Source organism: Primulina huaijiensis, chromosome 1 (assembly GCF_012295235.1).
Source record: "Primulina huaijiensis isolate GDHJ02 chromosome 1, ASM1229523v2, whole genome shotgun sequence".
NCBI classification, from domain to species: Eukaryota; Viridiplantae; Streptophyta; class Magnoliopsida; order Lamiales; family Gesneriaceae; genus Primulina; species Primulina huaijiensis.
In genome coordinates, this window is record NC_133306.1 from 3,036,743 (window position 1) to 3,059,491 (window position 22,749).

The 22,749-nt window shown below is 34.8% G+C and overlaps 1 protein-coding gene across 1 annotated transcript; it reads left to right on the forward strand.

Annotated features, from left to right (window-relative positions):
• Positions 1 to 14,034: 14,034 nt before the first annotated feature.
• LOC140977142 (probable leucine-rich repeat receptor-like serine/threonine-protein kinase At3g14840) lies at positions 14,035 to 22,045 on the forward strand. Its single transcript, XM_073441737.1, has 24 exons — positions 14,035 to 14,503; positions 14,720 to 14,894; positions 15,250 to 15,321; positions 15,410 to 15,478; positions 15,588 to 15,659; positions 15,777 to 15,848; positions 15,996 to 16,067; positions 16,151 to 16,222; positions 16,300 to 16,371; positions 16,464 to 16,535; positions 16,616 to 16,687; positions 16,810 to 16,881; positions 17,259 to 17,324; positions 17,790 to 17,855; positions 17,935 to 17,967; positions 18,474 to 18,514; positions 18,596 to 18,972; positions 19,058 to 19,253; positions 19,665 to 19,805; positions 20,079 to 20,197; positions 20,287 to 20,497; positions 20,589 to 20,826; positions 20,955 to 21,105; positions 21,541 to 22,045. Exons 1-24 carry the CDS (start codon positions 14,425 to 14,427, stop codon positions 21,925 to 21,927), a joined length of 2,997 nt encoding a protein of 998 aa, XP_073297838.1. The 5' UTR covers positions 14,035 to 14,424; the 3' UTR covers positions 21,928 to 22,045.
• The last annotated feature ends 704 nt before the right edge of the window (positions 22,046 to 22,749 follow it).

Below are 22,749 nucleotides of genomic sequence, written 5' to 3' on the forward strand. Positions count from 1 at the left end.
AGAAATTCAATTGCGAGCGCTACAAATAGCAATCATTAAAAAATATCGGAGGAAAGGATTAAAAAACAATCAAACAAACAAATAAATTTAGTAAAGAATGTCTGACATACAGATAATTTTTTAGTCTGAAATTCAAATTTGAATATTTTCAAGAAAAAAAAAATTTTGATATAATATGTTAGACACAATAATTATTCATACTAGTTACTATACACACGCGATGCGTGTCTACAATATTTTTTATTATTATCGATGGATTAAAGTGAAATTTGACAAATTATGGAGAGACTAAATTGATATTTGAATTGTTGAAATAAAAATAAATAAAAATAAAAGTGTGTTGAAATTAAAAAACAAAAAACAAAAATGTAACATTAATATCATATAAGGGTAAAATTGGAAACAAAAATTTGGTGTCCTCTATAGGTAGTTATTATAATGTCCTCATACTTAATATAATAGTATAGATTAGTATAGCAACAGAAGAGTGACATTTGAGATGTTTGGATTGTTGTACGGTTTAAAACATTAAAGTTAAACGAGTACAACTATCAGTTCAACATTTCGTATCAAACTCAATTTCTCGTGTCCTAATCACATGGACGGAAAGAATTACAATAATTTAGAGAGAGACTATTGGGATGTAATAAATATTTGAACTGTTGTACTGTTCAAAAAACTGACGTTAGATCATGGCAACCGGTTATAAATTTTGATAAAAGATTCATACACTCGTTTTGTATAATAATTTCTTTATAATTAAATTAGAGTTTAAAAAAATGTCATGGGAGTCATAAAGTATTGGATTTTATATTTTAATAATAATATGAAAAGTATTACTCCAACCAAAGACGGATCAATATTTATATTCAGACGTAAATCTCTTCTCTTATCCAATCGTTGGCATACACCTATTACTTAATTATTGATAATTCCACGAATTTCTCTAAGTTCCCATTTAGATTTCTACAACAAAAATATTGTCAAGGAAATGAAAGCGGTCAGAAATTCCATGTTATTTAATTTGGATTGATTTTTTTTTTATAATTAAATAATAGATCAAATCTTAAATTTATATTTTTTATATTTCGATATTAATAAAAAAAATAGAATAAATTTCAAATTAAACTTGAACAAAAATATAATTGAATATCCATTATATTTTGACATAAATCGTCGCTAATTAATGTTTTTTTTGGTAAAAAAATTAGTTTTATAATTTAATAAAAAAATTTACTTTTATAATTATTTGTACATATTTTTAAATAATCTCCTCAACTCATTTAAATCAATGAATTTCAAATTCGTAAATAATCTATGAAACAGTTAAATCTTGCGATAAAATAAGCTAACAAAATTCATGATCTTAACCAACACTCAGAAATTTACCAAGAATGACCTCAAATCGAAATTAAAATCGCCTAACAAAGAGAAATTTATAACAGATGTGAAGCGGTGCGAGAAAAATGGACCGAATAGGTGGATATTTATAGAGAATTTGCGACGGTTTTCTCATAGCGACGGTTTAAGCAAAATCATCGCTAATTATAGCGACGGTTTTAATCCCATCAAATTGCATATGATTAAATCCAGGCATTGTAGACATTGCCTGATTTCTATCCCCCCAGAACATAAATTACAGATGTCTATTAGTTAGATATGTTGTCGATAGGGAATTATCAGGAAAAAAAAAATATACTTCATTTTTGCATTGAATATAGATTTCTGTTTGATAAAAGACGACCGGGGCTGCCTGAATAGAGTTTTCAAGAAACTTGTTGGGTGCAATAATTGTCCCTTGCTTAGTGGAGCGATTGAACCGTGGTGCTTAAGCTGTTGTGCGGTTTAAAAGATTTGAGTTGCACCATTACCACCAGCTATAGCTTTTGGTAAAGCGGTAAGCACTCGACCCTACAAAACTACTCGAGTTTTAGCAAAAGTCGCTCTCCGGGGTCAAATCGATTGGAAAATTTTGTCGTCGCTAACACCTAATTTTTTGGTAGTGTATGAACTATTTGTAATAATTAGTCACACATGCATAAATGTTGTATTCTTTTCCTTTTTAAATCTATATATTTTCAATAATGATATTTAAAAAAAATCATAATCTTCAATTAATGAAAATTATATTCATCCTTTTTATAAAATATAAATATTGAATAGTAAAAATACATCATATATATATATATATATAGAGAGAGAGAGAGAGAGTTGAATGAGATTTTTTATTTTTTATATGACATTGATATATCGTAACGAAGACCTGAAAAATCTGATTCTATAAGGTTTTCAAGGTTGAAAATTCCCTAACAGAAGTCATAAAAATTATTAAGAAAACTCAATGGATACATGTGAATCGATATCAATTGGATAATGACGTGGTTCTTTGATTCCCTGTCCAAATCAACTCAAAATGTAAGAATTTATCTCCGTCAATAAAGAAATGAATATATGCAAGGAAAACATCAAAAAATGAAGCACGCAAGTGGGCTCTGAATTATGAAGCACGTCGAGTTTGACTGCACAGTACGCATGCATGCACGCATACAGTACCGATGAGGTGTCACTCACCCATTGAATGCGTAATTTTTTTATATTTCATCACATCCAATAGGTGAGTGACACCTCATCGGTGCTCGCATAGGTGTGCATGGTAGGTGTGCAGGATATCAAAACTATATATATATATACACACACANTGGTTTTACTACCCAATTTTATTATTTTTCCCAAAATACCCCTTATCCTTTATTTTAATTAAATTGATTTTTCTTTTTAAATTAAAGGCTCATCATGCTTCCGTAAGATAAATTAAATCTTTTACCTCTTTGACCAGAATGCCACCGGGTTATATCCACCGTATTTTACGAACTGCTCCTCACAGTCCAACCACACGATCGCAACCGATGGTTACAGACGCAGATTCCTTCAGCAGCACTTAGCACAACCTTAATTCGTTTCCTATCTTAAGGTGTATAGTAAAAGATAAAATTTTGAAAATAATACATGTGAGGGGCTAAGAGCTAAGATCTCTTTATTCAAACACAAACATCTTTTATGACATTGAAACCTCCTGTAGAGGAGGAGGAACTTGCTTAGCTACTTATAGTAGCCGAAACTTGAAAACACATAAACTAGAAAGAGAAAATATTACAATTGGTTTTGAAAGAAATGAGGAAAATGTTCGATGATCTTCACTTCCTTCTTTCTTCCTTATTTATAGAAGGCTTCTTCGGATGTGAAACACGGACTTCAAATCTTGATAAGCCTTTACAGCTTGCATATGGACCCTTGAGTGGTTGAGTGGTCCTACTTTTCTTGAAATATTATTTTCTAGATTATTAATCTAGACATTAACTTTTCGTCATCTTTTATCTCTCCCAGGTACCAGCCGAGATGTGCTTGGAGGATATCAGCTGAAATCTCGTTTTCCTTTTCTTTATACATCTTTATAATTTTTCTGAGAGCTGCAGCCTCACTCCTCTTATACTTGATTCTTCTTTTTAAAACTTTCAGATATACCCGATACATCTTCAAGTTTTACTTCTGGTGTGTTTAACTGGTCTTATTTATCCCTTTTTATAGTTAAAATTTCGGGACCAGTTTTCTTGTTCTCTTTATTGGATTCCTTTTTTAAATAAAGTATCCAATGTTCTTTCGTCTTGTACCACTCATTATTAGTGGTTTTTATGTCATTTTCCACCGATTATTGGTGGTCCTGTTTTCTCCACTCACATGGTGGTCCTCTTTTTGTTAGTGGGTTTAGTCACATCTCCCTTTTAATTTTGTCGAGGAATCTTCGGCTTTTTGTGTCCTCGAGGAAAATGTGAATGTGGTCCTTCCCCACTTGTCCTTGCTTCGGTAAAATGTTTCCGATCAGATCTCGGTTTGAAACCTTTACCGAATTCCGGTTCTTTCTGATTCTGGCATTCAAGGCAGATGTTTTCTGACCATCTTCCTATGTGTGCCATATTACAGAACTTTCGGCGAGTCTCTTTACTTGCCGGCATCTTGCTGTTCCATAGAAGATTTCTTTTCTTTTCGAATAGATCTTCTGCAAAGCTTGTAGTTTTTCCTGTCATAGTGTTTAACAGGAATGATCCATTTAAAGAATTTTGGTAAAACTTAAATGGAAACTTGACTTTGTCCATCTCTGTGAGACAGACCCAGATACCCCATGCTCTCCTGGTAGACATATCATCTTCATTAAATGAAGAGACTAAGGGGGTTTCATTTGTAGGAGGATCCTTTATAAATTTTTGAGAATTCATGTCTGGCCTCCTTAGCTTGATAAAATGAAAGGCTTCGTGTGAGCCTTTTCCTGCTGGTTCTGGTGCTGCACTGAAAAAGTATAGCTCCAAAACATCTCCTCTGGACAAATGATCATTATTTGCCCAAGTCTCATGAACAGCTTCCTGAATCCATTTTGGTAATGCTGATATCTCCGGGAAGCTGGGCGAAGTAGTATAAACTGAGGCAAGAGCCCCAAATTCATACCAGGCTTTGACCTCCTTTGGATATGAATTTTGTTTCATCCATACCCTAGGATATTTTCCTGCAATATCAACTCGAACCATAGCTGGGTTGATGCCAATTCTTGTGTTTAATTTCTCCCAATTCTGTTGGTAAACCTGAAATGGAGAAATTACATTTTCATTAGTACCAACCTTAGTTTTGCCTTTGTCAGTACGAGGCCTAAGGTTGATCTCTCCCTCTTCAATCCCCGAGGTGAAGGGTTGACTTGAGGACTCGAGATAAGGATCTGGAGTCTCAATTTTTGTTTTAGCCGACTCATCTATAGATGATCCCGACTTAACACTTGTGCAAGGGGTATTTGAATCCCCCGCTACAGGTATAGAGTCCTGTACTCGAAAACTCTCCATTTGGGAAACCAATGGTTTCTCAATGCCTTGGAGGATAGGCCTTTGCATTACAGACCATAACTGAGTATATGCCTGTAAACATCCTGTAATTCGATCAGAGACAATTCTCTTATCGGCTTGTTGTAGCCTTCCCGCAACTTCTGCGTTTACGGCCAACTTGTTGAACTCGGTTTGAAGCATTTCAAGGTGTTCCCTCAAATGCCTCTGCATCTTGATAATAGCATCAATGTCAATGCTGTCCATCTCTTGTTAAAAAATCTGCAAGAATATTTTCATGAGATTTAATTATCATAATATCAAAAATATAATTTTGACATAATGCCTGCCATCTTAATAATCTGGCCTTCTCAGGTTTAGATTCAATTCTATTCCTTAAGAACGCTTTCACCTGTGTGTTATCAACTTTCAAAGTGAATTTCTTTGCAAGTAAAAATAATGGCCATTTTTCAAAAGCTCTTTTTACTGCATAAAATTCCTTTTCGTTGATATGCCATCTTATGGCTTCTGCATCTGAGAATAAACCGCTACAATATCTGCATGGTTGTTCTCCCTCTGGTGTGAGCTTAGTAAGAACTGCTGCCCACCAATGATCACTGGCATCGGTATACAATACCAGATTATCCTCATCTTGAGGAATAGCCATTTTTGGAAGATTCTTACAAATCTCCTTTAATTGGCATAGTCCTTTTGTGTGTTCATCTGTCCATATAAATCTAGCATCTTTTTTCAATAATGGACTAAAGACTTTCCTGTGTTTTGCTAGGTTTTTAATAAACATCCCAGCAAAATTAACAACTCCTAAAAAACTTTGAAGTTGCTTCTTGTCGTTGAGTCTTTCTGGAAAATTCTGCACTTTTTCCACTATGTGTTCTTGCAGAATAATTCCTGATTCATCGATTTCAATTCCGAGGAATTCAATCTTCCTTGTTGCAATGACTGCTTTCTTTTCAGATAAGACCAGTCCTTCTTTTTTACAGACATTGGAGAAAATCTCCAAATGCTTAACATGTTCATTCATATCTTTAGATGCTATTAAAACATCATCAATATAAACAAACATAAACTTAAAATAATCTTTAAAAAGATTATCCATTTTTCTTTGAAATATCTGGGGTGAATTAGCCAATCCCATTGGTAATACTTCCCAAATATAATGTCCCTGAGGTGTAGAGAAAGCTGTGAATTTCTTACTTTCTTCTTGCATCCTAATCTGGTAAAATCCAGACTTACAGTCGAACTTAGAGAATATCTTGGCGTTGCGTATGCAACTTATTAGATGTTCTCTACTAGGTATAAAATACCCATCAAACTCCAGAATCTTATTAATTTCTTGATAATTAATAACTAATCTGGGTTTTCCTCGTTTTATCTCACCATGATTCCTTACCAGAAAACCTGGACTACTATATGGTGACATTCCTGCTTTGATTAATCCAAGGTCCAAATGTTCCTTGATTATAATCTGCATATCCCTTTGGTCAATGATATTCATTGGGATAGGCTTGCAGCGGACAAATTCATACTCTTTGCCTTCCTTAATTTTAAGGCAAGCTTTGAGTTGATTTCTGTCCCACCATGCCAAGGGATCTTCATTATAATTTTCCTTGATCCTCTTCTTGACATCTTCCAGGGATACCTTAGATTCAAACTCTACTTCATTTTTATGTAGAGCTATCTTAAGGCATTCTATCTCTTCTGGTTGGAGTTCTTTATCTGCTCTTAACTGGAGCATTGTTTCTCCAAACCTTCTAGAATCTTTCATTTTTGGGTTCAGAAGTTGTCCTGAATCACCACGCTTGCTGCGAAACTGGATTGGCAATTTTCTGTAAAATGCCTCTCTTAGTCTCTGGACTATGATTTTGTGGTTACAAGGAGTTGTAAACACTAATTTTCTTGTCTCATTTTCTTGAGTATAGGATTTGAACATTTGTAGGAAATTGTTTCCTAGTAAAATGTCAGCTCCTGTATCATGAAAATAAATTGGTGGTGTCTTCACCTTATACCAAGGTGTTTGCCCAGCACCGCCAATCATTATTTCAGTCATCTTAATCCCTTTACATAAGATTAAGATTCTTCTGGAAAAATCTCTTCCAGCAATCTTTGGTAATTCTTCTTCCAAACTTGTTGGAAAAACTCCTCGTTTTGCTGTACAAATACCAGCACCTGAATCAATATAAGCAGCAAAATATTCTGCCTTATATTGTTCATATAACATTCCGACTGGAACGTATATGGAGAATGGACTTGTGGTCATTGGATTTTCCACATCTTATCTTCTGCCATAAACTCCATTCCATACTCTAGACGTTTCCAAGGTTTATGTTCCTCAAGAAACTCTAGTCCAAGAATCAGTTGATCTGATTCTTTTCCTGGACTTCCTGTGATATGAACTTCCAATTCTCCAACTTGGATCATTCCTTGGTAAGTTCCTATCATAGGTTGTTCTAAATAGTAGATGGTATTACAAGGAAATTGATTCCTTTGTTTCGTAATATCAAATACTATTTCGACTTCCTTCCACCCTTCTGGGCATCTAAGCTTTCCTATTGTTGAAAAACTTTTTAGCTCATGTTGGATTTCTTGAACAGGGGTTTTTCCCCATCTGTAGCTTGTAATCCTATCTCCTTGAAAAGATAGTCTTCTTGATTCCAATCTAAGACTTTGATTCCTTTGTAGAATCGGTTTGTCTTGTATTTGGATATCTGTTTCCTGTATTACCGGAAACTCAACTCGTTCTGGATAAATTGCCTGAGCAACTTTTCCAAATATTTCTGGTATCTCAATAAACTCATTTCTAATAAACAACTCTGAATGATGTGTATTAGATAAAGCATATGAGATTTGATAGGTAATAGAATATGGTCTATTACCTTCCTTCATTAGCCTTTTCTCCTTGAAATTTTGATGTAATGTCAAGGCTCGGCTAAAATCTCGATCTGCCAGGTTGTAAGCTATCCGTGGATAGATAACTCCTACAATCTTTCCTGCACAGAGATTTCCTGAGATAGTTCCCAGTACTGAATCTTGAAGGTTCCCCATTCTTTTATCGCATATAGCAATATCAATGGGTGAATCAATACCTTCTTTGAAAGTAGCTTTTATCATAATTTGGATTGCTCCAATATGAATCCAGGACATAGTCCTTGCTACTTCGATCTTGAGTTTTTGTAATTCCTCCTTTATTTCTTCAGAAGGAATTAATTGCATCTCCATTCTATTTCCCGTAAGTTCCATTGGGATTGCCATTTCCCTTCTGGAGACTTTATAGATTAGATGATGCTTTCTGTTTCTTAGGCCAAGATTTCCTAAGAACTTTTCTACCTGTCCTGCAGAGAATCCTTGGTATCTCTGTAGACTAGGATTTTCTTTCATGATTCTTTGAACCATGTTATTAGATATTGTTGTCTGGCTAAAGAACCCAGACAAATCCTCATGTGTTTCGTGTCGAAACACCTCGTTTTCAGTCAGATTCCGATTCAGTTCCATCGGATTCTCCCTGACTTAAAACTTCTTCTTCTTCATATATACTCTCATCTGAGGCAATGTCCTCAAATCGGTATACCTGAATAAGATCTTGGTAATAAACTGCTTCTTCAATATCCGGAGTTGGATCGAAGCGTTTAATACCTCTTTTTTCATTTTCTGGACAGTTAGTCGAGATATGTCCTCTTGCTCCACATGTCCAGCAATTACAGTCCTTAAAACTCTCATTAGCTCGTGTATGAGCCCTTCTGAAAGTTTTCTTTGTAGGTGTTCTTCCTGTGCTCCGAGATGTACTCGATGCCTGGGAGGATATCCTACTTCTTGATGGTCCGCTTCTTTGTCCAGATTTATAAGATCTGGCTTTTTGTCTAGACCATATTGTTCTTGGTTTCCAAGAACTCCTTCCCCCTCTAGCATAAGGATGAGTCCTAAAACTTTTCCTTTTATGCTTTTGTGGTTTACTTCCAATAATTGTTGGAAGATCATTTTCTTTACAACACAAAGGCGTACGTTTATTAATACCCCTTAATCGTTTGTAATTCTTTTGTAATGCTGCCAAATGGCACCATTCCGCCAATTTTCCTTTAAGGAAAGAAGCTCTTCGTGCCAATGTATCTGGATTTCCAGGTACATATTCCCTTATGAGCATTTCTCTCCAGGGACTGGGCATTTTTGCGAAGAAAAGCTGCATAGCTGTATCTTCTTCGACTCCTGAATTCCATCTATATTTGGTGAATAACATAATGTATTCATCTACTAAACAGATGTCATGTAATTCAAGACTATACAGAGCTTGAGTATATTTCTTCCTCTTCTCTGTGTCTTGACTATTAAAATAGTCTACCCCTATAAATTGTGCTTTAAATAGGGTAGCCATTCTTCCGGCTATCTCGCTTAGAGATTCTCCGGCTAGGACCGACTCTTTAGTTTCCACCGAAGTCATGTCCCAAGCAATTTTCACTGATCCCATAAGACTCATTTCTAGGAGTTTAATGAATCCTTCTCTGTTGAGATCAAGTGTTCCTGCTGCAATTCTCATAGCAGATGTCCAATCATCTATGAGTTCTTCTCTGTTTTTGAAATCTAATACATCAAGGTTAAGCATAACCCCGTAAGGATGTATAGGATCTAAAACAGTTTTCCCATAGGGGGTTTGGTGCAAGGGAATTTGATTTCTCCTTGTCCTTGTTCCCGCAGGGTGTGAACCTCCACCAGTATGGAAATCAGTTTGAGATTCTCTCATGTGTATATTTTGAGATCCCACACTTTCCCTTGGTGGTTCCTGTGAAGATGACCAAGTTATAGCAGGTGTTTCACCTCCTGCTGTGTTCATCTTTAGATCTACAACTTTGAGATTTGCGAAAGATTCTGCAAGCTCTTGTAGATCCTCTAGACCAATCCTTTCTAAAGTTGTCATCAGATTAATTTCTTTTCTGAGACAGACTTAATTAGATTGATCATCTTTTCTTCTTCAGTCAAAGGTTTTGACACCACTCTGGCCTTTCCTTGTTGATGTAACAAAGGTTCAGTACCAAATGATGGTGGTAACCATCCTCCTGAAGATCTTTTACTAGAACTTGGTTGTTGTTCTAGTTTCTGAATTCTTGTTTGAATATCCTTTAATATTCCAAGAATTTCTTCCTGGTTTTCAAGGATCTTTTCAACTCGTTGCGGTACAAAATATAGCATATTGCCATAGTTTTGTACTGTTTTTTGAATTTCTCTAAGATCTAAAGAGAGCTTAGAAGAATCTGGTATAATTTCCATAAACTTATTAGATTGAATCATAAGTTTACCTGAGGGTTCTGATGCTTCCCTTTCTGTTTCTGATATCTAACAGTAGTTAGATTCCCTTGTTTATATTCCAAAATATTGGAATAATTCTTGTAAATTATTTTTCTCGAACAAAAGTTCGGATTCATAATTTTCGAAATTCTCCTCCTCAAACATTTCGTTTCTTTGTAATAAATTTTGTGTTTGAAATAAATTAACCTTAAGCTCTGATACCATTTTGTGAAGCGCGAGGATCAATTAAAATAAAATTAGGTAATAAGGGTACTCTTGGTATTTTTTCAAAAATATTCTCTCTCCAGATACTAAAACACAAACCTAATCATTTTAGGTACTGATTGCAAATTTACCCTTAATAATATAGAAATACTAAGATTTGAAAATTAATTAGATCTTGTCATTTTCTTAGCTTGCGTAATGTTTTGATAAAATTCATGTTATAAACTTTTATACAATAATTTCATACCATTCACATTAGATAACAAGACTGTATCTTATGTGATCTATATCTATACACATTATGAAATTCCAAAATGGTTTCTATATAGAATAATAAATTTTTAAACTTTCACTTATATAGTAATTAATAACTAACTCAGTATGAGTCTCACATATAGTCAACTCTGTTCATATTTACAATTATAAATATTATTTTTTGTATAAAAAATAATATTTTTATGAGTGATCAAATAAGATATTCGTCTTACAATATTGACTCATAAGACCATCTCACAAAAAATTTTATGTTATGTGACGGAAAATCAACCATTGGGTTCTAAGATATATACACAATATGTGATATTTTTAGATAGTTGCTATCCTATTCTCTTTTTTTCTCTCGAGATTAAAGTCTTCTCCAAAAAAATCGGCACAACACAAATTAATCTACATAAGATTAAATTTACATGTAGGATAAGATGTTCCAAATTTACTGAACTTTACTGAAATATCACACTTGGAAGGCTTGGATCGGACCTTTGAAATCTGACAGCACAAACAAGAACGTTAGAAGGGGGTCGGAAGGTTGTTCCGACGTAGTCCCTCCGACGCTCAAGTTAGATAATAGAAAATAGAGATAATACTATGTGTATAGCGTGAGTGAGTATATGAATCCATAAACAATGAATGACACTTGGTATTTATAGAAGAAGAATAAAGTCCTGATTTAGTAGGTCTAGATTATCATAATCTTGAGCAAAATTAGATTAAACCTTCATAGGTTTTACGTATGGGAGCTTTACTACTATGGGCTACCTGTTAACGTCTAAGTGAGAGCTCTTATAGGTATGAGTGCGCCTAAATTCTGGATCCTATGGGAGCTCGGCCGAAATATTCTCAATCAATATAATACCAATATACGGGAAGTCAACCATCTGAGCTCTGATTAACGAGATTACGTTCATCCGAGAGGTCGGCTGAGATGATCTCCCGAATGACCTCTCTCAAGCTTCGTGTGAATGAGGTGACCTTTCGGACGGGCTATGTCATAAAAATGACTTTCCGGGACTTTCTAAATATCGGACCCAAATCCATCTGGGCTATCGAGAGTTGGCCGAACCGACCTCCGAGAGTATCAATTACATACATGTATGTTTTTTCCCTTGTGTAAGCATAACTCTGTGCATAAATTGCAAAAAAGGAGAAGAAAATGAAACAAAGTTCAGATACTCACATGACACTTAGCAAATATTAGTCATAACTCTACTCCAAACATAATTGAAATCAAAGATCCAATTAAGACTAACGTTTCCAAGCCGAACGAGTAGTGCAAATTGTTACACCGACTGATGCAAATTACTTTATAAACAACCAATCAAAAATCTGCTGAGTGGTTTGGAGTTTGATTGATAAACAAATATGTATGTTTTTTTATACATGAGTAAAAACAAAATAATTGCGTTAGAGAGGGTAAAAACGTTGTTAAATATCCTGAATCAATAACTTTTAAATTGTAAGTACAATTATCTATACTATTAAATTAAGCAAAACCTCCTTATAATAACTGAATTTGGTGTGATTTATGACGTAGTTTGATTTTTATGAAAATAATTCTGTCAATATATTCAAATAATTATCAACATATTGTCTCCTATAAATGAATATACTCCTTCGTTATATTCAAATGTTCACACATATATTTTAATATAACATATTTAATATATATTTATTATAATCATATTATTATGATACACTGATCCTGGTCTACGTATGCCTATGGTTGAGGCAGAGCTCTCGGCTATCCATTTTGGTTTGATGCTTGCTGTGAGAGGTAACTTTTCTGATGTTTGGGTCTTCTCGGACTCCTGTAATGCTGTTAAAGAGGTAATGTCGAAGTCTGAGGCTCGAAACCATCAAGGACTGTTAGTCTTGAACATATTGGATATTTTAACTTTTGGTAGATTTAAAAAGTTAAATCATGTTAGTAGAAATGCAAACAAGTTAGCGCACTGTTTGGCGCATTTTGTTTTATCTCATCCTTCTCGTTCATGTTGGATGGATGGTTTTTACCCATCGTGGTTGATGGATGTAGCTACTGTTGATTTAATTAATGCATAATATCTGATTTCAACTCAAAAAAAAAATAATAACTAAAATATTTAAAAATAATAAAAAAAATTATACAAACGACAATGCAAGCATAAAAACATAGTTTTAAATTATGGATATACTTTTTTTTTTAATTGTGAATTGTACCGTGACGTCGATATGGATATGACGGCGATCGATGAGAGCCAAGTCAAATAATTTTTTCTTTTTTGGTTTTTTAAAAAAGAAAGATAAAAGTTGGCCCACTCTTTATATTTTGAAAATTCATAAATAATTTATTTGAATTGTTCATTATTACATTAATTATCGTACGAATACAATTGAATGGAGACATATAGATTTTTAAATTTGAGGGGATGACATTTTAATATAATAGCGAATAATACAATTTATTTATTTTTATCAACAATTTGATAACAAATGAATTTACTCGAGCTTCTTGTTTTAACTTTTAAGATTTGCTGATGTCTAAACTTTATGCTCTACTTTTGCTGACATCTACTCTTTGCACAACCCATTTTTTTTTAGCATAAAGTTCACAAGAAGTGTCATCTCCCTTCAGTGGTGCAATAATAAAACGAAAAATAATTTTTTTTTTCTTTGCCTATTCATTTGTCGAATTTCGGGTTTTGATTCATTAAATTTTTAAAGTTTAATTTTAATATATTAACTTTTAATTTTCGAATATTTTCGTCCAGTTGTTGACATAGTATCTGACAAACGTCACAATTTTTCGATGCGACATCATCATTTTTGAGTTCTATATCAACTAAGTAGATCAAAATATTGAAAATAAAAAATTAATGTACAAAATCAAACTTTAAACTTAGTACACTAAAATTCAAAATTGAACAATCTAGTATACCAAAAAAAATATTTCCCATAACAATTAATATTTTTTTGGTAAAAAAATTTACCCATAAAAGTCGACGCTGATCAGGTAAACTATATTAAACAAATCCGATACGACGGATTCACAGTTGAGATGGTAAAGACAAAAGAGATCGAACCAGAATTTTTGATAGAAACTCACCCTGTTCAACCATTAAAACTAGATCAGAGAGACGAAGATTTCTTGGTCTAATGTAAATAGAATGCACGCAATTAATTTCCATCCACTCCCTTCACATCCCCAACCACTTTGAAAAGTCCATGTTGGTTGCTATGTTTCTCAAGTTTTTTTTTCCTGACAAGTTGAAAGGCCGCATGTGCTAAATGTCTTGTTTGTGTATAAATATATAATTGTATATTTTTTAATTTCAGAAAGATTTTAATAAATTAATTAAGCTATATGTTCGATCAATTTAAAACTTGAACAACTAGTCTACAAATATCATATAAACGGAAAATGACATTTATGTATGAGTATTTTGAATTTTTGAGTGAAAAAAGAGTGTCGAATTTCATATATTTGATTTGAATTAGAGTACGGTAAATGAAAATTTTCTGGGCTTGGTTGGCTTCTAGTAGCCCTCTCTTTCCGAGTGAAGCTTTTACCGTGTGCATTCGGAGTAAGCAAGAACAAAACGACAAAGTCTTTGGTTGTCCCAAATCTACACACGGTTTTGCTCATTAATTTCAGATTGCTGCGTTTTCAGCTCAGCAACATATGGGATAAAAATCCAATCTTTCTTGGTTCTGGAGTTTCGATTTTCTCTGTGTCTGTGTTTAGTGTGTACAGTTATATAGCGTCGGATCAATTATTGGTTTCACATCAAGCATGCTGATTCGACGGTTTCTTGCATTCATTTGTATATTTGTTCTAGCCTCGGAAGCAGCCGTTTTGCCAGCTGATGAAGGTTCTTACTTTATAATTTATGGGTTTAATGTGCCCGTGGATTTAGAAACTTTGAGGAGCTTATGCAGAAAAAGGAAAAGAAAATTGAAAATCTGAGCTTGGATATTTGAGCTTTGAAAAATTATCTATTTTGGGTGTGCACCGAGCTGCCTTCTTTCTTGTTTTGATTTTCGACATTCCGTAAAAAGAAAATGCGTGTATGCGTTTGTTTTTGCAGTGGAGTCTCTGAAGCTTATAGCAAGGACTTTGGGGAAGACAAATTGGAACTTTGAGGTTGATCCATGCAGCGGTGAATCAGGTTGGAGGACATCAAATCCGATTAGTGGGAGCGAGAATGCAGTCAACTGCAGCTGCACCTATGAGAATAACTCCGTTTGCCATGTTGTTAGCATGTCAGTATACTTTTGCAGCACTCATATATGTACAGTATAAATATCCCAACTTAAGCTGGGAAGATTCTTCGCAAAAACGGGTTTAAGGTGTTTTGGTATTGATGGAGTTGGAATTAATAAGCACTCTGCTTGAAAATTTGGTTAAAAAGCACTTCCGTGAAAAAGTCACCATCATAAACTTTGTTTGTTGAATGTTTTCTGGGTTGAAACCATGACTTCTGACTGAATGATGGTGTATTTAGAGGGATATGGGGATTGAGTCTTAAGAAAGGAGATGTTTATGAGTATATGATAGCATGTGTGTGAATGATTTGATCCCTTCCTCCTGTTTTAATGTAATGGAGTTCTCTTGCAGTGTTTTGAAATCACAAAACCTTGATGGAAGGCTCCCTCCAGAGCTTGTGAGACTCCCTTTCCTCCAAGAAATGTAAGTTTGAAGCACATTTTCATGCACACGTCCCAACAACTAATTTAACCGTCAATGCCTTAGAAGTTTCCAATTACTTTTATTGCAGCGACCTGAGTCGTAACTACCTCAATGGTAGTATTCCTCGAGAATGGGGTTCCACGAAACTCGTACACATGTATGTATATCATTATATAAACTTTTTTTTTCCCTGGTACGAATTTAGTTGAAGCAATAGTTTTAGGTTGCCCTCTTCCTGCTAAGCACATAATCTTGATTTACTGCAGTTCTCTCCTTGGAAACCGTTTGACGGGTCCGATACCAGAAGAACTTGCCAACATCAGCACGCTTACGGATTTGTAAACCTTTTTTGTTACCCGCTTGAATTTTATCACTTTTTTTTAGTTTCCAAGTCGTTTCTTGATTTGAAGTATCTGCTGCTTAAATATTTTCCTACCTGTTTAATAACTCTGCAGAGTTTTGGAAGCCAATCAGTTTTCTGGAGCTATACCCCCACAGTTTGGGAATTTGAGTCGCATAGACAGATTGTAAGACCCTTAGATCAGTAAAATTATGAAATTTGGTTTTGTCCCCTCACATTCTTTTTCAGTTCAGGTGTGGTCTATATGTTTTATTTCTCCTTTTTGGCTTAGTTTGATGATTGATAGCCTGCTGTTATTATTATTATTTTGAAGGCTACTTTCATCTAACAATTTAACCGGCGAATTACCAAATACTCTGGCAAATTTGACCACATTGACAGATTTGTAAGTTTTTTCCCTGTTTTATTCAATTTCAATTAGTCGTGTTCTCCTCCTTGATAGCAATTCTGAACTTCATATTAATGCAGCCGTATTAGTGATAACAACTTCAGAGGAAGCATACCCGATTTCATAGAAAAGTGGATTAACATTGATAAAATGTAAGGCTTGATTGACTCTCGTTTATGTGTTCTTCCTGTATATAAGTTAATATTTACTTTCAATTTGATAATGGCAGAGCGATACAGGCTAGTGGTCTATCTGGACCGATACCTTCCGGTATTTCTTTGCTTACCAAGTTAACTGACTTGTGAGTATAACATATGATCATTTTATTGATCCTATGCATGTACTATTGTTGAAATTACGATAACATCGATTTTTTGCATCCTGAATATGCAGGAGAATTAGTGACTTGAACGGGGATGAATCGACAATTCCACATCTTAATAACGCAATAGCGCTCGACACGCTGTTAGTGTTATGCTTATACATTGCTCTCCAGCCAAAATATATCTTTGCTTGTGTGTGACTCATTGAATCTTGTGATGCAGAATTTTGAGGAGTTGCAACATCGTGGGTGAATTGCCGATATATCTAGGGGACTTGAAAGCCCTGAAAGTCTTGTCAGTAGAATTCTTTCTTTCTTCTTGATGTTTCTGTTTCCTTGATTTCTCTCCTGAAATTATTGATAGTTCTAACTTGTAGCACATCAGCTTGAAATTCACAATTTGCACTTCTTATGCAGAGACTTGAGTTTCAACAAGTTAAGTGGACCAATTCCTGATAGCTTTTTTGGTCTGGCAGAAACGGATTATGTGTAAGAGTTTTTAGTGCCTAACTTTCTTCTGTTATTTATTTATAAACGAACTGCTGTCTGCTGTCTGCTGTAATAGAGTTAACTCACATATCTGACTTTGAGATGATTTGCCTTTGTAGTTTTAGTGATTGACTCAATAGTTATAATAAATTCCAGGGATCTTCACTTAGCTTAGTTTCTTCTTAGCTGATCTGCTAACCTCGCGAGGTTTATTGGTGTGATTTCATCGTATCAAATTCGATCCCAACTTCCTACATAATTAACAAATTTTCTTTCCGGAAATTAGAATAGAAATAATCCTACTTTACCATGAAAAAATTGCTAAAGTATTTCATAGATAGCTTGAGATTTTCTTATGTGTTTGTTTGTTTTGCCAGCTATCTTACTGGGAATTCTTTAAATGGGCCATTGCCGCCTTGGATGCTGAGAACTGGGGATAGCATGTATGTTTTGTTTTCTTGTTAACCAGGAGTAGACTAACTTACCCCTCGCCCCCTAAATGATTTTTTTTTTAATTTTCTTGTTTATGTTTTCATAAAGGTAAATTCCCTCCTAAATCGATCAAACCACCCTCCTTCATCTGGTCTCATCTCCCTTCCCCAAATTATTAGTCTTCCCTGTTGTTAACTTGCCGTTTTCGTTGTTTCCATTTATGTATGATGTTGTATCCTCGTCCCTTCTTTATATTATTTTTGTCAATGGACGTAACCACACACTGTAGTTTATGTGATCATTTTTAGTTAATACATACATGTATTTTATCCAAGTTAAATTTGGTAAAGTTAGGAGTTTTTACATTTTCAAGTTCGTTATTGGTCCCGGTCCTCTTTTTTGAAAGGTAGGTTTAGTGGGATAAAAAGCCTGTCTGAATGCTCGAACAGTTTAACATTTGTTCAATTTGTATGCAGTGACCTATCTTACAACAATCTAACATCTGAAAGTTCAGCTTCAAGTTGTCAGCCACGTGGTGCCCTGTGAGATTCTGATCACTTGACTTACCATTTCACTATCTTTGAATTCCCACATTTCATTGACATTTAACCAAATTTACAGGAATTTGTTTGCAAGCTCGAAGGGGAATACCTCGTGAGTTTTCTGGGGATAGTTAAATTCTTTGTCCTTATTCTTATTATTCAAATGGATTTATCTGATTTGCTGTAGCATGGACTAATCAAAATCAAACATCTTTCGTCCCTACCATCACACAAAACTTAATGAACACTCAGCACTTGTCCCCCTTTCGTCCCAAAATTTGAGTATTTTATTTAATCCATTGCATTCCAGGTCGAGCATGCTTTTTGGACAAAAATTTGAATTAGGGGTTCAGAACTGAGTTTAAAACACTCAACTTAGGCAAGTAGGGTGGACACACGCAGCACATATTAGGTTTCCCATTAGTTTTTAATGTGCTTGTGATTGCAAGGACAAGAGATGTTAGAATTTGATGAGTAAGAGACGAACACGAAAGAGAGATCGTAACTGTTTTAGTGAAAAACAATAGGAACTAAAAATATTCTTATCCTGTATTACACGAATCATTTTTCTCTGTATCATGATGCTGAATTGTGGTGAACGTCGCTTTGTCTTTCCAGCGGTATTGTTTCCTGTTTAAGAAGCGACAATTGTGAATTAAGTAAGTTTTTATGTAAATTCTTTTTTAACATCACCAACATTCGAGTATCCTTTTTATACTTTTAAAGTTTTTCTCTCTCAGAATATCGCTCTATGCGCATTAACTGTGGCGGAAGACAAGTGGATGATGATAATGGTGCTACTTATGAAGATGATTCGAATGGTGGTGGACCTTCAAGTTTGTATCGAAGTACAAACTGGGTGAGTAGCAGTACTGGCCATTTCTTGGATGATCAAATCTCTACCGACTCATACATCTCACAAAATGCCTCGAGCATTTCTGGGAATAATTCACAGCTGTATATGAACGCACGGATTTCCCCTCTGTCATTGACTTATTATGGTTTTTGTCTGATAAACGGAAACTACACAGTAGACCTTCACTTTGCAGAAATCCAGATAACTGATGACAGAACATACAGTAGCCTGGGAAGGCGTATCTTTGATGTCTATATTCAGGTACCTGAGTACATATTCATCAAATTTTACATATTCTGCAACTGCTTGTAGTTGCCAGGTTCTTATTTTGGTCAAATTGTTACAGGGAAATAGGGTGTTGAAAGATTTCAACATTGAAGATGAAGCAGGAGGAGCTAACAAGGGAATCAAAAGAAATTTCACTGCAATCGTAATGGATAACACCTTGGACATCCGATTCCATTGGGCTGGAAAAGGGACAACTGCTCTTCCTCGTAGAGGAGTATACGGTCCTCTCATTTCTGCGATTTCTGTTAATCCTGGTTAGTTGTGTATTATTTCTCTGATTCTCGTGATTTGGACAGTAACAGAATTTGTTTGCTTTGTCAACATGACTTCCAAATCATGGAGACTACTTCATATCGTAGAAATCAAAATGCAACAATTGTTGTAACTCTAACTTCATAGCAATATATCCTCCACTTTCACACAATCATTCGCCGTTGGATATGGGAAGCGGAAAACAATGTCGAGGAGTAACAATTGTCCTTTTTTTATCATGTGTGGTTGTCTGCATGATATTGTGATAAAAAAAAACAGTGTTTAGACATATGTAAAATTTAAATACTGAGTTACACAATTACAATCATTTATAGTTTTCTGTACCTAATTTGTTTTTTGTTTTTGAATTTTTATCACCTTTAAATATTAGTTTACTTTCTCCATATATTCAGATTTTGAACCACCGAAAGGAAATAGCATCTCGGCAGGAGCTATAGTTGGGATAGTTATCGCAGTTCTTTTTATGGCCTCGCTAATTTTTGGTATTCTTTGGTGGAAGGACTGCTTTGTGCGGAAAGACACTTTGGAATATGGTATTGAAATTACCGATTCATACCTACCTCTTTGCCTAGTTTTCTAAGTTTTGGTTTTCGAGTCCATGAATACATTGCAAATGCATCATTTCATGCATGTGGTACAAATTAACAACAACGATACAACACGAGACTTTATCCCATTAAGTGAGGTCGGCTATATGGATCCTCCTATGCCATTGTGCTTTATCAATATTAGCCTATCCATTGTTGTATGTAGTACAAATTAATGGTTGTCTAAATTTGTTTTTGTCTTACAAACTCATTTTGTAGAACTAAGGGGTGTAGACTTGAACACTGGGTCATTTACCCTACGGCAAATTAGAGCTGCCACAAATAATTTTGACCCTGCTAATAAGATTGGAGAAGGTGGTTTTGGTCCTGTATATAAGGTAGCATAAAATAGAATTTTTTCCAAGTTTGTTCTCCTTAAATTGCCATCATTACCTTCTCATTCAGTTTGGTATCTGTTTTTCTGAAGGGTTCTCTTTCAGATGGTACCATCATAGCTGTGAAGCAACTTTCTTCCAAATCGAAGCAAGGGAATCGCGAGTTTGTGAATGAAATAGGCATGATTTCTGCTCTTCAACATCCTCATCTGGTAAAGCTATATGGATGTTGTATCGAAGGCAACCAATTGTTGCTTGTTTATGAATTCATGGAAAATAACAGCCTTGCTCGTGCATTATTCGGTATGTTTGATTGGTTGCTTGACACTTTTTTTCCCAAATCCGTGTCACAATTCTTGAATGCGTATCCATATACTGAGCATGATGTTTGTAGGTCGAGAAGAACATCAGTTGCACTTAGATTGGCCAACAAGGCACAGGATCTGCATTGGTATAGCACGAGGTTTGGCTTATCTCCACGAAGAGTCGAGATTGAAAATCGTCCATCGTGACATAAAGGCTACCAATGTGCTTCTTGATAAAAATCTAAACCCAAAAATATCTGATTTTGGTCTTGCCAAGCTTGATGAAGACGACAACACGCATATAAGCACCCGCATTGCTGGAACTTTGTAAGTATTGTAAAACTCTGCTGCTTTTTGTGTTTGGGAAAGTAATATTTGGCACCTCTCTGTACTACACATATATGGGAAGCAGTAGTTACGATCACCGCTTCTTACATTTTATAATTCATATTCAGTGGATATATGGCGCCTGAATATGCTATGCGAGGCTATTTGACTGACAAAGCAGACGTATACAGCTTCGGAATCGTTCTTTTAGAAATTGTCAGCGGAAGGAGCAACACTAGCCTCAGGCCAAAGGAGGAGTCCTTCTACCTTCTTGATTGGGTATATCTGATACGATATGATGCATCTTTATTTGTTCCTTTATTATTGTCTCTCTTTGTCGCCTCCTATGTACACGTAGGATCAAATTTCACGTTAAATATGCTGAAATATAAGAGTTTGTCTGCCACCTTTTTTTTCAAATATACTTCTCCATACGGCCACCCTGTCAAATTTTTGGTTACTTAGCTTAATATATGAACCAAACCGTTATTTACCGAGTGATGTAGTGGCATAAACCTCTTCCATGCACTAAGGGAGAAGTGTGGGTTCTTCGAACTCACGCACCATAAAATTCATTATACCATCTTATCAGTCACGCGCAACACTGCTGATACAAGTCACTCTCGAACAGCATATAGATATTACTGCAGAAACACTTCATACCACACTATTAACATAATTCTTGGCATTTCCTCTTCCTTTTTCTTTTCTTAGGCTCATTATTTGAGGAGAAATGGAGATTTAATGGAACTAGTTGACCCAAGATTGAAGTCCAACTTCAACAAAAAAGAAGTTACCACAACAATCAATGTAGCTTTCCACTGTACAAATGCAGTGTCTGCAGAAAGACCAAGCATGTCAGCGGTGGTAAGCATACTGGATGGAAGAATTGGTATCCAGGAGTTTGTTTCGGTCTCGAGTACTTTCTCGATGAACAGTGCGAGTCGTAGGGAAACGAATGGGGAAGGTGATGTACGAAACACAAAGGTTGAGCATAGCCAGAGTATATCGATGGACGTGCCATGGACTAATTCCTCGACATCTACTTCTGATCTGTATCCTCTCACTTTGGACACTGATCACTCGGAAAGCAGATATTAGATTTTCAGGTTTGTGTTTAATCTTGCAGATTGTATGAATACAGTGTAAAAAGATTGAACTTCTAAATCCTTTGTGTTATTATTCAGTAAATTCAAACAAATGGGACCGTTCAACTTTCTCTTTTCTTGATTCCATTAACGACGCTTTGAATTCAACATCGGTTTGAAAATCCATGCAAGGCGAGGTTGAATTTAATTCTTAGTTACGATGGCATTTTGTTAATCACAATATAAAAATAATAAATCAAAATGGAGCATCGACTTTTGAATTTTGATGACTGAACTTGAAAAGTAATTGTTTTTTGCTCTCTCTTTTGTCTTTGAAGGAATAGAAGGTTTATTATTTTCAACCGTGCCGTGCGGGAAGAAAATCCCCATTTTTCCAGCCTACCCAACACGTTCCAAAACTTAAAAAAATATATTCATACCTATATTAATTTTTTAAAATTCAATAATATCATATTTTACTATTTCTTGTAAGTTAATTAAACAAATTTGAGAACAAAATTGAAGAAATTTCTCAAATATTATTGCGAAAATATAATTAGAATATCCAAACTTTTAGGTCTCAATCCATCGACGTGCGCGCGCACACACACACATATATATATATATTATTAAATTTGAGATATTTAGAGTAACTAATTTTTGATGTCATGTCTGTTTTACTTATTATGTGTTAAAAATTAATATAAGTTACATGTAGTCTAGTGGTTAAAGTCTTTGTAGCTTATATATGAAGCTGTAGTTCAATTCTTATTTGATTTTTTTTCTTTTTTCTATTTATTTTTTTAATTCATATATCAAAATTACAGTATAGCCA